Source organism: Mastigoproctus giganteus, chromosome 10 (genome assembly GCF_048544385.1).
Source record: "Mastigoproctus giganteus isolate SK-2022 chromosome 10, ASM4854438v1, whole genome shotgun sequence".
In the NCBI taxonomy this organism is placed as follows: Eukaryota; Metazoa; Arthropoda; class Arachnida; order Uropygi; family Thelyphonidae; genus Mastigoproctus; species Mastigoproctus giganteus.
In genome coordinates, this window is record NC_143584.1 from 149255220 (window position 1) to 149268840 (window position 13621).

Sequence of the window (13621 nt, forward strand, 5' to 3'; positions counted from 1 at the left end):
AATGACAGCAGAACAGACCTGAGTTTGCCAGGCCAACAAGACTTGCCAAACAGCAACAAAAGAGCACACTTTCAACATGGAAGAGATCTGCAATGCAGCAGCCTAATAAAGGGACCAGACCTTCTGGGACCCAAAATTATCAAAAAATGGTACAGTATGCCCCGAACTTGCTATTAAACGTATATAACCTCTGTCTCAGTGAAGGCACCTTCCCAACTTCCTGGAACATGGCGAACATTAAACTCATCCTAAAGAATCCAACAAAGCCACCACACCTTCTGGACTCCTACCGGCCCATTGCACTTTTGACAGTCATCAGTAAGCTATTTGAACGACTACTCTACACACGGATCCAACATTACTACAATGAGGCTGGCCTGGCCTCAGCAAACCAGTTCGGCTTCAGGCGGAACACCTCCGCCGTGGATGCCCTAACTCACCCCCTGACCAAGGTTGACAGATGTAATACAAAGTACTTCCTAGTGATAGCTCTGGACTTTGCTGGGGCGTTCAACTCACTTTGGTGGCTGAGCGTCCTGGTGAGGCTGCATGAAACCAACATGACGGAAAACCTCTATAACACCATCAAAAGTTATCTAACCAACAGAACCATCAAAGTCGCCGTTCCCTATGATACACTCTCCAGGCGTGTCCATTGGGGCTGCCCTCAAGGTTCGGCCCTTGGCCCACTACTGTGGAATATCGTCTTGGACTCCTTTCTTAATATTGATCTCCATGAAGTACAATCTCAGGCATTCATGGACAATCTCATTCTGATGATACAGGCAAACTCAAGAGCCACGTTAGAGGTCCTCACAAATTGGGCCCTGACCACTCTCTAAGAATGGGCAAACCGAAATCAACTCAAAATATCCCCCACAAAAACAAATTCCATCCTATTAAAGGGATGCTTTGATCTTAGACAGCCTCTGTAAATAAAAATTGAGCAGGAAACAAACAAATTCTCTAACCAACTGAAATACCTAGACATTTTGGACCAAAACCTGTCATTTCAGGACCATTTGAAATATCTCCGTAAGAAAATAAGATGCTACGCAGCCATGGTCACCAGGGTCACACGTAAAGAATGGGGCTTGAAAAAGCAAGTCCTCCAACTGTTCTACAAAACTATCTTCACTCCGATTGTCACCTACGCATCCGGTGCATGGTTTCAAAAAACTACAACAACAGTAAACAGATATATTACAGACCAAATTCACAGATCCATCCTCCTAACCATCTCCCGTGCCTGCCGCACAGTGAGCACCCATGCTCTGCAGGTGCTCACTGTGCTTAGAAATCGTATGTCATGGCCTACTGTACTATCTAGACAAAGGTACCTCACAGACTTTTCTGGGGTTCGCTATTGACCTAACCAGCAACAGAAATATGGAAAAGAAGAGGATACAAACTCACCTGCAGCAAGCATGGCAGGAAAGGTGCAGCACCTCTCAAAAGGGAGACATCACAAAGTTTCTACCCAATATTGAACGAAACTACCCAACCTCACCAAACTGGTTCTCTACAGATAACTTACCTCTTAACTGGACACAGGGCAGTTAATGCTAAACTGTCTCTACTTGGGATCAAGGATGATCCAACTTGCACTTACAGGGGGCTGGAGAGCTGGCAGCACCTCGTATGACTGCCAGCTCTATGAAGACCTATGTAGTGTTTTATTCACCAGAATCCACTACTTACCACAGGGACAAGAACATCACCACCTAGACATGAAGGAGGAGTATCAAGCCTTTTCGGATTACGTGTAGGCACTGTTTGTGAGGAGGAGAAACCAACTCGCCACAGCCCACAACCCACTACCACTATAACCAGAGAACATCTGTTCTTCAGCTCGCTTGGACTGGGACACCAGAAATGACCTACCCCTAAGAATTAGAAAACTCAGGAAACAAACTATACCAAAGTAGACTAACATGGATGGGACCTATATGACATGAATGACAAGTGGAGATGACTACCAAACTTGGACACCCCACCAGCTGGGTCTATGTGAACAAGACACATTCCTGAGAACCGGAAGACTTAGGAAATAAACTACACTAAGGTAGACTAACATGGATGGGTCCGTGTTAGTCTACGGACATGGTTCATTAAAGACTGTATATTAAGTCCACCACTATTCTTCCTGATAGTTGGCGTTGTGATAGAGATAAGCAGGGGAAAAATGAAATAGCTAGAGTTGAGATATTGGAAGTTAAAGCCTATAATTTAAAGGAGAGTCTTTTCAAATGATGTAATATTGATGGCAGATCATAAAAAACCTGCAACTAAATTTGAACATCTTAATCAAAAATTTACTGAAAAGAAATATGAAAACTAATGTGACAACTACAGTAGTAGTACAGAAAATTGAAGCCAATCATAAGAGAATGTCAAATAATAAAAATTATAATAGGTAAGCACTTTTAAAAATATCATGGAGTATATATAATGTGTCCATAAAGCCCTTCTGCACTTTAAAACTGCAATAACTTAAGTTCTATATGAGATAAAAACAGTCTGTAAAATACATTGTAAAGTTAATTTATTCTAGTTTTTAGGATTATGTAATCATAAGATTGAACCGTAACACAACCTCCATCATTACTGATACAAAGTGTAGTATGATATTTGCAGTTCCATCAACAGTCTCCAGTTGTGTTTCAGTTATGGCATTAATTGTATTTGAAATCCTGTTATGAAGATTGTTTAAAGAGCAGAAGTTTGAGGAGTAGATCACACTTTTAACATGCCTCATAAAAATAAAAAATCATGTGTGTACCCTGTACGCATGAAAGGTGTTTTATGTGTAAACATCTTTGATGACACCTACTAAATTTCGAACAGCTAGAACTGAAATCCTGAACGATGCAATTTATGCTCATGCCCACTACTTACTCTACCGAATCAACGTTTGGAAGAGGTTAGAACAATAGCCTAATTACCCATTTGATTATAGCCATTTGTTTAATAGTATGATTGCAACAATACAAGTATTTTTGTTGTTACAATCATCCTATCATGTTGGATCATGTTACTCTGTCATGCTTTGTCACAAATTGCACATGCAGTGATCTGCAAGAAACGACAGTATCCATGCATAATACACTATCGAAACTGTGACTTGGCTCAGGATCTCAACGAGTACAAGCGCGAGATGGTAACACTGTACATTCCATTTCACAATGAGGAAACAGAGATACTGTCAGGGATGAAATATGTCTACAACAACAACGAAGAGCTCATACTAGATTGTAAATTGTATGAATCAGACTTGGACAAACAGTTGAAATATGTAAGACGATATGTCAAGACAATGACGACGTTGACCCTGATGAAGCATGCGGTAATGACCCTGCATAGCCTTGTAACACGACTGCTAGAAAAAGATCCCTTTCGAAACTTTTACAATCATCCAAACAGCGAGATGAATGAGGATCTGAAGCTCGCCGTGCTCAACTGACTCAGCGCAGTTGCAAAGAAACGTGAAAACTCGATGACCAACAAGAACTTCTGCAACTTAATGAGAATGACCAATTTAAGCAAAAGATTCCACTCATACATGTAATTTGGAGTGTGTTATCCCCCAGTTGCGAACAGATTCAAATATTCTTGACCAGCCCAGCTGGTTGCAGAAAAACATTTATGATTTGCCTCTTGATGGAAATATACAACTGCTTCAGTAATACAGATGGGTACTGTAACACCTACATTACATGCACTTCAACTAGTAAGGCTGAAGCACATGTAATGTAATGATCTTGGATATGCTCAGAGCTGGTTTATGTCAGTTATGAGCACATCCAAGGTCACTGCCCTCAAGATATCCATTTCTCTGGTTACCAAAAGGTTTCTGCCACCGGTTGGCAATGGTCAGCCCAAAGCCACCTAAGTGGTATGCCCCAAATCATAAACGTTTTTCTGCAACCAGCTGGTTTATGCCAGCTCTGAGCACATCCAAGATCACCTCTCATAATCCTTTGCTTTAAATTATTTACTGTACTTTAAATTTTGCAAGATATCCATTTCTCAGGTTACCAAAAGGTTTCTGCCATGGGCGGCAGTGGTTAGCCCAAAGCCACCTAAGTGGCATGCCCCAAATCATAAAAGTTTTTCCTCTACCAACTGGTTTATGCCAGCTCTGGGCGCATCCAAGATCACATAAAGGACCTCCCATGATCCTTTGCACAATCTCCTCTACCGACTCCATTTTTCTTTGTTATGAAACGGAAATGACGTCATTTCAGCGTTGCAAAATCATGACAAATTGATTTTACTACCTTCTGAAATTTAGTAGATGTCACCAAAGATGTTGACACATCAAAAAGGTCAATGGGAACAAATTAGGTGGGCAAGCTGGCCAAGCAGTTGCCCCACCTCTGCCATCCTATCTGTTTGGGAAGACTTTGTTTAAAAATTGTCAAACATTCCAAATGGAATGGCAAGGTGCTCCATCTTGCCAAAACACCATATTGAATTCAATTCTTAATTGTCTCAATTCAGGAATAAAAAAAAAAAAAATCCTGTAGCATTGCAAGAGAATTGTTACATTAACCACTGTTTCTTTAAAAAGAAAGAACAAAAAACAACTGTGTTTTTCACAGCGCATTAGGATGTTTCCCTTTCATGTCCCCAGACTCCTTCTGTGGTTTTCTGTCCCCCTCAAATATGGTAATTAACCATTTCACTAATGTGAAACATTGCTTCATCATTAAACATTAGATTTTCAAGAGGTATAAGATGCCATTTTCAACATTTTCATTAAACTCCTGACAGAAAGTGTGGTAGTCCTCTTCCACAACATTTGATTCACTTAAATCCTGTAAGGTGTTTGTGCAATTTCACTCTAAGAATTTTGTACGCTGTTGTTTTAGGAACACTGAGTTCCAGAGATGCCCATCGTAATGATTTTCGTGGGCTTGCTGAAAAGCTTCCTCGATAGGTGCCACAGTCTCTTCATTTAACCCCGGCCTTCCATTAACAAAACCACTCACTTTAAACTTCATTGAGCTTGAAATTGAATTTCTCTGCAGTGCTTTCTTTGTGTAAAGTTGTGTAAATGGTGGTGTTTTTGGATCTGGTCTTCCATCCACACGATAAGTAACTTTTCCATCTTGCTTATTAGTCCATTCTAGCCTTGGTTATTTTAGTTGACTTCACTGGTGAAGCAGCGAAGGATTTTACCTTCGCCGCTTCACATAATCTGTCTTTATCCATTATTGTGTTCACTGCTGACACTGAGAGATCTAAATTCCATGCAATACTTGTTAATGTTTGGCCATTTTCATACATCCTTATTATTTTAATTTTCTGATTCAAATTGATCACTTTCCTTTTCTTGGTAGATTTATGATATCAAAATGAAATTTTCTCTAAAGAACATCACGGGATTAAATTACAAATGATGCTATTGGACCTTACGACATGCAAATGAAGCACTCACTACATGATGATAGTTCGATGTGAAGTTATTGAAAATGGTAGAACAACATAATTTAAACTTCACCACAATAACCTGACATGTGTAACAAATATTACATACAAAATGCAAACAAAAGCTCCCACTTTGCTCTCAAACAAAACTGAACTGACTACAATCCAGAAAGAAAGGAAGGAACGGATGTAGAGATGAAGGACTAGAGTGTAATTCTCCGAAGAAATAGCCAATGGGACACAGTTCATGTGGCTTGAATGTTATGGGGGGTTTCTCTGAAGTTTTTCGACATAGTTCACCTGTCTCAAACACATGTTGTCCATTATTTCTTCAGAATTTTTAAAGTAGAAAATGAAATGTTAACTCTAGTTATTTACTTAGATTCTAGTTACACTGCAGGTTATTATCCAACATAGTTTATATTGGAATGAAAATAAAAACTTATTGTTCCTTGATTCTTAAAAATTATATAGAAAGTATCTGTATGATTTTACCAAAAAAACTTAAGTAAGTCCGAAGTTTTGTAACTCGAGCTTATGTAAGTTGGGGACTAACTGTATGTATATATATATTATTTTTAAAACTGATGCTATACTCTCATATTTTATGCATATCCTCAAATGTATGCATACTGTGGTCAAAACTAGTGTTTTTTTACTTCCAGCCCTTACCTTTCATGATTTTCACAAATAGTTTTCTTCTTTTCATAAACAAACACATTTTATACATTGATAGACTTTAAAAATAATTTGTACAGAATTGTTTTTAATACTAGTTTCATTATAACAAAGCTTACAAAGTTTTGTTCTAATGAAATTTTTTTAAAATGAAAATTTCAGTCTTATTTAAAGGTCCTTTTTCTAATCTATTTAGGCGCTTAATGTATTAATAGTTGTAACATCATTGTGTATCATTTGTGTTTTTAATGTTGACTTTTTATATTTATATAATATAATTACACTGATTTATTTATCGCGTGCTGAACTTGGACTTTTTCAATGTGGTTTATGATTGTGGGATTAGATAAATATCATTCCAACTACTGTAGACTGACTTCTGTAGTTGAGAATTTATTGACTGAGTATGACCCTATTTGACTTGAAAATTACCAATTTTTTTATATGTTTAGCTGGAAATGTTTTTACCATTGGTTTTAGCCATTTCTAAAAACATTTCCTGTTATAATAATAATACCTAAGTATTTGGTTATCCTTGGCTCTCATGTTCCTATGTACCCCTGGATTGTAGAACTTCGATGTATATGTATATGTGTTTAGGTGTAAAATCAGATTTAGTAAAACATGGTCTGTAAGAAATTTATTTAAAAGACTTAAAGAAATTTATTCTCAGCCAAGTCTTTATATAGGTTTATATGCATATAACATATTATTTTTCATCTTTTTATTTTCAGAATGTGACCATCTCAATTCTCAGAGGGTTAATTATCTAAAGAAAAGCTTGCAGTGTTATGATGTAGCTAAAACAAGTTTAGTGAATTGTGAGGTTCCTGATGACTATAAGCGTAAGTGAAATTCTGAAATTGTGTCTGTAGTGAAACATATTTGGCATGATCATAAAGTAACAAGATTAATTTTATAATAAAGATACTTTTATTAATATACACTGTGTGACCAGAGTATGCAGTCACCTGTAGATAGTTGCAAAAGGGGCTTTTAATTCAAAAACAAACCATGGTAAGGCCACCTCTTTAATATGCTTCACTGTTTCTATTAGATAGCGCAGTATTGACATTTAATTAATTTAATTTATTTATTTTATTAAATTAAGGTATCATGCCCCAAACTAGAGCAGCAAAGCAACGGGCACAAAGTGGCAGGAGTGCTGTGACTCGGGGGAGAACTGAGGGGGGGCAATTCTCCAACGCATCAGAGCCTAAAAAAATGTGCGACTTGTGAAATGTTTGCCGAACTCACTGGAATGTAACGTGATATTGCCATGGGGGATGTCTTTGTGTGTGCACGCGATGTAAGGAGTGTAAGGAAATCAGGCAACAACTCAGCGTTATTATGGGCCTATATGAGAGTTTGAAGGACAGGGTGGATGCCCTCGAAAGATCTAAATTGAGGGGCCCATCAAGCTCTCAGCTGCCCACATTAACGCCAGAGCTTGCACTTGGTCATCACGCAACACAGCGGCAACCCCCAAAGCAGAATACGCTGGTCCCACAGGAACTAGTAGTTGTTGGTGACTCTATTGTCAGGGAAACGGGAAACATGCTTTGTAAAAAGGATAGGTGGGACAGGACCAGAGTATGTCTGCCAGGGGCAAAGGTTGATGGCATTGTAGAGCGGATATCATCTTTTAAGGGCACAAAAGGTGATATAGTTGTACACGTTGGCACTAATGATATTAGGAGTAGGAGACCGGCAGAATTACTTAACAAGTACAGGTCACTGTTGAACAAAAGCCGAGAATTTTTTTTTTTTTTTTTTTTTATGTGAACCCCCAAACACGAGAGGTATTAGAACCTATAGTACTTAGTACCATGCTTGGGTTGGAGGTCGAGAAGACAAAACAAGATATTTGTTGACATTGGACTTGAACTTCTGTAGATTGTAATTTTCAGGAAATACGTATGAAGGAAGGTTGTTCCAGAAAACGGCAGTTGAATGAATAAATGAGGAAGATGAAAAGTTGGTTCTGTGGGTTTGAAGTTGGACAGTAAATGGATGTTGGCTGGTGGCAGCACGTGTTCTGACTGTTTTGAAAGAGAGTGCGGGAATTATTAAAGAAGCCAATTCAGAAGAACAGTGCCCATGGAAGTATCTGTAGAAAAGGCATGCAGCAGAAACAGTACGTCTATGAGAATGCGAGTGGAGAGACTCTGTTAGAGATGAATCATTAATTAACCTAACTGCCCTCTTCTGAATGGAATCAAGAAGCCTGAGAGAGGTTTTGGGGGCACCACCCCAGATGTGGGAACAATATTCCATGGCAGGGCGGATTTGCGATTTATACAGAGTGAGCAGGTGTTTGGAAGAAAAGTTCTGAATGGAATCAAGAAGCCTGAGAGAGGTTTTGGGGGCACCACCCCAGATGTGGGAACAATATTCCATGGCAGGGCGGATTTGCGATTTATACAGAGTGAGCAGGTGTTTGGAAGAAAAGTAACGCCGAGAGCGAAAGAGAAAACCAAGTTTTTTAGATGCAGAGGAAGCAATATTTGTAATGTACTTGTGCCAAGAGAGATTAGAAGTCAGGGTAATCCCCAAAAGAGATATATCATTTTGCCTAGAAATCGGAGTGTCACTAAACATAAGCATAGGAGCAGAAGAATCGTTTTTGCGAGATATAAGACAAGACTGAGTTTTAGAAGGGTTGAAATCAACTAAGTTGTCTTTGCCCCACTGGAGAATTACCTGAAGATCAGCATTTAAGGAATTGGTAGCAGATTTTCGAGAAGTTGAAGCTGATTGAGCAGGACGAGGTTTCTCAAAGTGGAAAGTTGAATGCAATGTGCTATCATCGGCAAAACTATGGATAGGATTGCCAGTCACTGGAAGAAGGTCATTGATATACAAGAGGAAAAGAGTGGGGGAAAGAACTGAACCTTCGGGGACACCGGCATTAGTGGAGAAGTTAGAAGACAGAGAGCCATCTACCATCACCCTCAGTGAGCGATCACAGAGAAAACTGGATAACCAATTACTAAAAACAGTTGGAAAACCATAAGATGGAAGCTTGTTTAGAAGACCTTTATGCCAAACACGATCAAAAGCCTTTGAGATGTCAAGAGCAACTACTTGTGTTTCACCGAACCTTTCCATTGAATTAGTCCATAAATGGGTAACATAAGCCAGAATATCACCAGTGGATCAACACTGACGGAATCCATACTGGCAATTGTTGATCAGACGGAAGGTTTCTAGGTAGTTTAAGAGTTGGCGGTTAATTGATTTCTCCATTACTTTAGAAAGAGTAGAAGTAATTGCAATGGGACGATAATTTGATGGGAGGGATTTGTCACCCTTTTTAGGAACTGGCTGGATATGAGCAAATTTCCAAGCAGAAGGAAAAACACCTTTGGAATAAGAAAGAGAAAAAAGGTGGCAAAGAATAGGAGTAAGTTCAGGAGCACAGGTTTTGAGAACAAGTGGAGAAATACCATCGGGACCTGGAGCTTTCTTAGCATCAAGATTCATCAAAATCCTTCTAATATCCTTTTGACGGAGACCACAGGAGGCATTGAATGGAGCGTGTTGGGAATGGTGGGAGGTGTTTTACCAAGATCATTAATACATGAGCTGGAAGAAAAATGGGATGCTAGCAGGTCAGCTTTATCCTTGGCTGAAGTGACAACAGAACGGTCTGGTTTGGACAGAGGTGGGAGCAGAGATGGGCAAAAGTTGCGGCCAATAGCTTTGGCAAGAGACCAGAATGCTCGGCTACCATTAGGGCAAGAAGCAAGTTTTCTACTCTTAGCCTGTTCAAACTCTAGTTTGGACTGATTAATTACTGCTTTACAATTGTTGCGAGCTTTGGTGTAAGCAGAAAATGAAACTGAAGAATTAGAAACAAGCCAATTATGATATGCAACATTCTTCTCTTGGACAGACTTAGCACATTTATTGGAAAACCAAGGTTTAGATAAAGGACGAGATTTTAGAGTGGAGTGTGGAATAAAGGATTCCATTCCTGCAAGAATAATTTCACTGACACGATCTGAGCAAATGTTGACATCAGAAGTTTTGAAACAGTAATCTGACCAAGGAAAAGAAGAAAAGAAGTCTCGCAGGTCACCCATTTTGCATTCTTGTAATGCCAAACAACACGAGGTTGGGAATAGCCATGAGATAAAGGCTCCATTGGAGAAGAGACAATCACCAAGTTGTGATCTGAAGTGCCTAAAGGACCTCTCACTTCGACCGTGTACTTAGAAGGGTTGTTTGTGAGAAAAAGATCAAGCGTATTGGCTGTATGATTAGGATTGTCCGGTATTCTTGTAGGTAAATGAACAATCTGTGCTAGGTCATTAATAATTGCAAAAGCCTCTACAATACAGAGTTCTACAATACAGAGTGCTGTCATGCTGATACTGACATGGCACATTCCTGTAGTTCTGCAGCAGTCTCGGTAGCACACAATTATACAGAATATCCAAGTGGGCTATGGACTTCATGGTTTTAGGCACTGCGACCAACAGACAAAGTCCAGACCAACTTGAAACAGTCCCATACATACCATCAGAATGCCACACCAAATCTTTTGCTACTGTTTTAAAGTTCATGAACTTTGGAAATGCCACCACTCCAAATGCAATTTTGTAATAGTCATTGTGATATTTGACTTATATGCAGCTGGCCAGCTATCGAACCCAAGCGTATACAGCATCCTGCAGATGGTTGGCATACTGACAGCTGTTCCTGTGTCTTTTTGGCCCTTTTCTGTGATGTTTTCCACAGAAAATATGCACAAACTATCATCTTTATAGTTTGTTGAACCTGGCTTGTGAGCTGTTTAGCCCTTTTTTCATTGAGGTATCTTCTGTCATCTTCCATTTTTGAATAACATCTATCTCAGTGGATTATGGGATATTCAGTGAGTCGCATGGTATGCACAAAAAGATTACTGATATGGTTTCCAGCCACCATCCCAAATTGAGTCTTAAGTTCCAATCTGCTCTGACTTCTAAGTTATTGCATAGGCAGACCATGGTATGTATATTGAGAAGTCTGAGCCAATATTATGTGTGCATAGTGAACCTCTAATACAGTACACAGTATTCATTGAGGGGCATGTGAATACTTTTGGTCAGTAGAATACATGTGATCTTTGTTTTCACCTCCTCCCAAAAAAAAAAAAAAAAAATCTGCCTGGAAGTGAATTGTGAGCTGGCACATTTTGCAAAAATTCATCCAAATGGCCAAAGATTCTTGCTTTTTGCATTGAAGAGAACCCATTACTGTTCAGAATTTCCACATGATAATCCGATTAAATGATTTGACTGTCTGTGATGAACTCTGAATGAATAATGCAGTTGATATCAAAGAAAAATTAACATTCCTTTCACTGTTATTTTGAAAGTGAAGGAGAAAACTTGGATACTTTGTATTCCTTCAATAGTTGTATGTTTCTACATTCTTCTTAACATCTGATTGGAAATAGAAAATATTTTCTTTCTTAGCTGTTTTTTGTGTTATTGATTAAAAATTTTGTAGAACTTGGCAGAAACTTGTTCAGTTATTTCCTATCAAAATGAGTCTGTTAAATTTATCTCGTCAGCAGTTTAGTGTGAAGTTATTAGTATTAATATTGGCAAATTGATACAAGGAAGCAGGTGCTTATAGAGCATATATCTGAATTTTCACGTTTGGACCTAAATAGATGCAGATGAACTAAAGTGACTAGTAGTAGAGGAAAACTAGTCTACAGTCAAGTTGCTGGAGTGGGGAGGAAAGCTAAGTCAGATTATAATAAGTCTTTGGATAGGAATACAAAGAAAAGTAGAAAAGAATTCTTTGCTTATGTTAACACCAGAAAGAAAGGGATGAACTACATTGGCCCACTAGATATGAATGTCATAACTATTGATGATCCTTTTCAGGTTGCTGAAGAGTTAAATATTTTGCATCTACAGTCACCAGTGAAGAAGTCTTTAGGGATGAGAATACTAGAAGTACTCCAAGTTATAACTGATAAGTGAGAGCTAAATGATTTTGTCATAACTGAGAAGAAAGAGGAAGAGCAGTTGTTAATGTTAAAGGTAAATTATGCATCTGGGACTGATGAAATCTACCCAGTTATATTAAAAGAAGCAACAAAGGAGGTAATTAAACCTTTGACCATTAAGAGAACATGGAGGCAAGGCAAGTCCTTATAGATCGGAGATGTGCAAATGCCTCTCCTATTCAGAAAGGTGACAAACCTCTGGCTAGGAATGCAAAGAAAAGTAGAAAAGAATTTGCTCTCCAAGGGTGAAGTGCATAATTACAGACCTGTAAGCTTGACTTCTGTTCTAGGAATAATAGTAAAGTCACTGGTTAAAGAAGGAATGCAGTTGTGCAGAAGTTACAGCATGGATTTGTTAAGGGGAGATCTTGTCTGAACAATCTGATTAGCAGTACAGTAACAGAGGAAAGGGATGCATGAGATAATTTTGACATCACTTAGATTTCACATACTTAGATTTCACTAAAGCTTTTGACACTGTTCCACACGAAAGATTGCTTGTATAAATCGGAGCAGTGTGTTATTAGGGACAAGTTACTGCTATGGATGAACAGATGGTTTAGTGACAGAAGACAGAGGATGGTTATTAAAGGGCACTGCTCTTCTTGGACTAATGTTATTAGTGGACTCTCTGAAGGCCCCTTATTGTTTTTAATATTTATTAACAATATTGTTGAAGGCATATTACATGTTTAAATTTTCAGATGATACAAAGGTTTATATGGTGGTTAATGACAGGAATTGAAACATACTATTGCTACAAGACATAAAAAAAATTGGACAGATGGGCTGAAAAGTGCAGTTGAGGTTTAACATTGATAAATGCAAGGTACTGCATATGGGTAGCAGTAATCCCAGAATTGAGTGGTATTTGGGTGGCAATACCACCATTTGAGTGGCAGTTGCCACCCAAATTACCACTCAGCAGTAATACCACCATTTGGTTGGTAACATCCTTACATTGGTGGAGAATGAATGAAGAGATAATTGTATAATGCGACATGAAGTTCACTGAGCTGTGTTGGCAGGCTGCTGGGATAGCTCACGAGGTTTTGTCAATGACATATAGGAATTTTGGTAGCAGGGACAAGGAGATTATCCTGTTGTATAAGGCAATGGCCACACCTTGAGTACTGAATACAATACAGGTCTGGAGGTCTTATTTTAGGAAGGGTGCAGATCTATTGGAATGGGTGCAGAAGAGAGCAACAAGATTAAGCAGGGACACAAAAAGGTACAGTTACCATGAAACTTCAGTTCTGTAAATTGAAGCACTTGGAAACTAGGCACCTGAAAGGAAACAGATGGATTGAGTAAACTAAATGCTGATGCCACCCTTACTTTTTTGCACCAATGACACATGTAATCTGATATAAATTTAAATTGAGAAGGGTTGGTTGCAGGATAGACAAGTGAAAATTTGCTTTTAGCCAGAAAGTAATTGATTATTGGAATAAATGTATCTGGTGTTATGAAAGTATGTAGTTTGAATAAATT

At 38.6% G+C, this 13621-nt stretch overlaps 1 protein-coding gene across 2 annotated transcripts in view; it reads left to right on the plus strand.

The window, feature by feature from the left end:
* Positions 1-13621, plus strand: part of Ubr3 (Ubr3 ubiquitin ligase) — a 452715-nt gene that overhangs the window by 70623 nt on the left and 368471 nt on the right. For both annotated transcript variants that reach the window (XM_090383419.1, XM_090383420.1), the window contains exon 5: positions 6846-6956. In XM_090383419.1, the coding sequence (XP_090239545.1) occupies positions 6846-6956 (111 nt within the window). The remainder of the gene's footprint in view (positions 1-6845; positions 6957-13621) is intronic.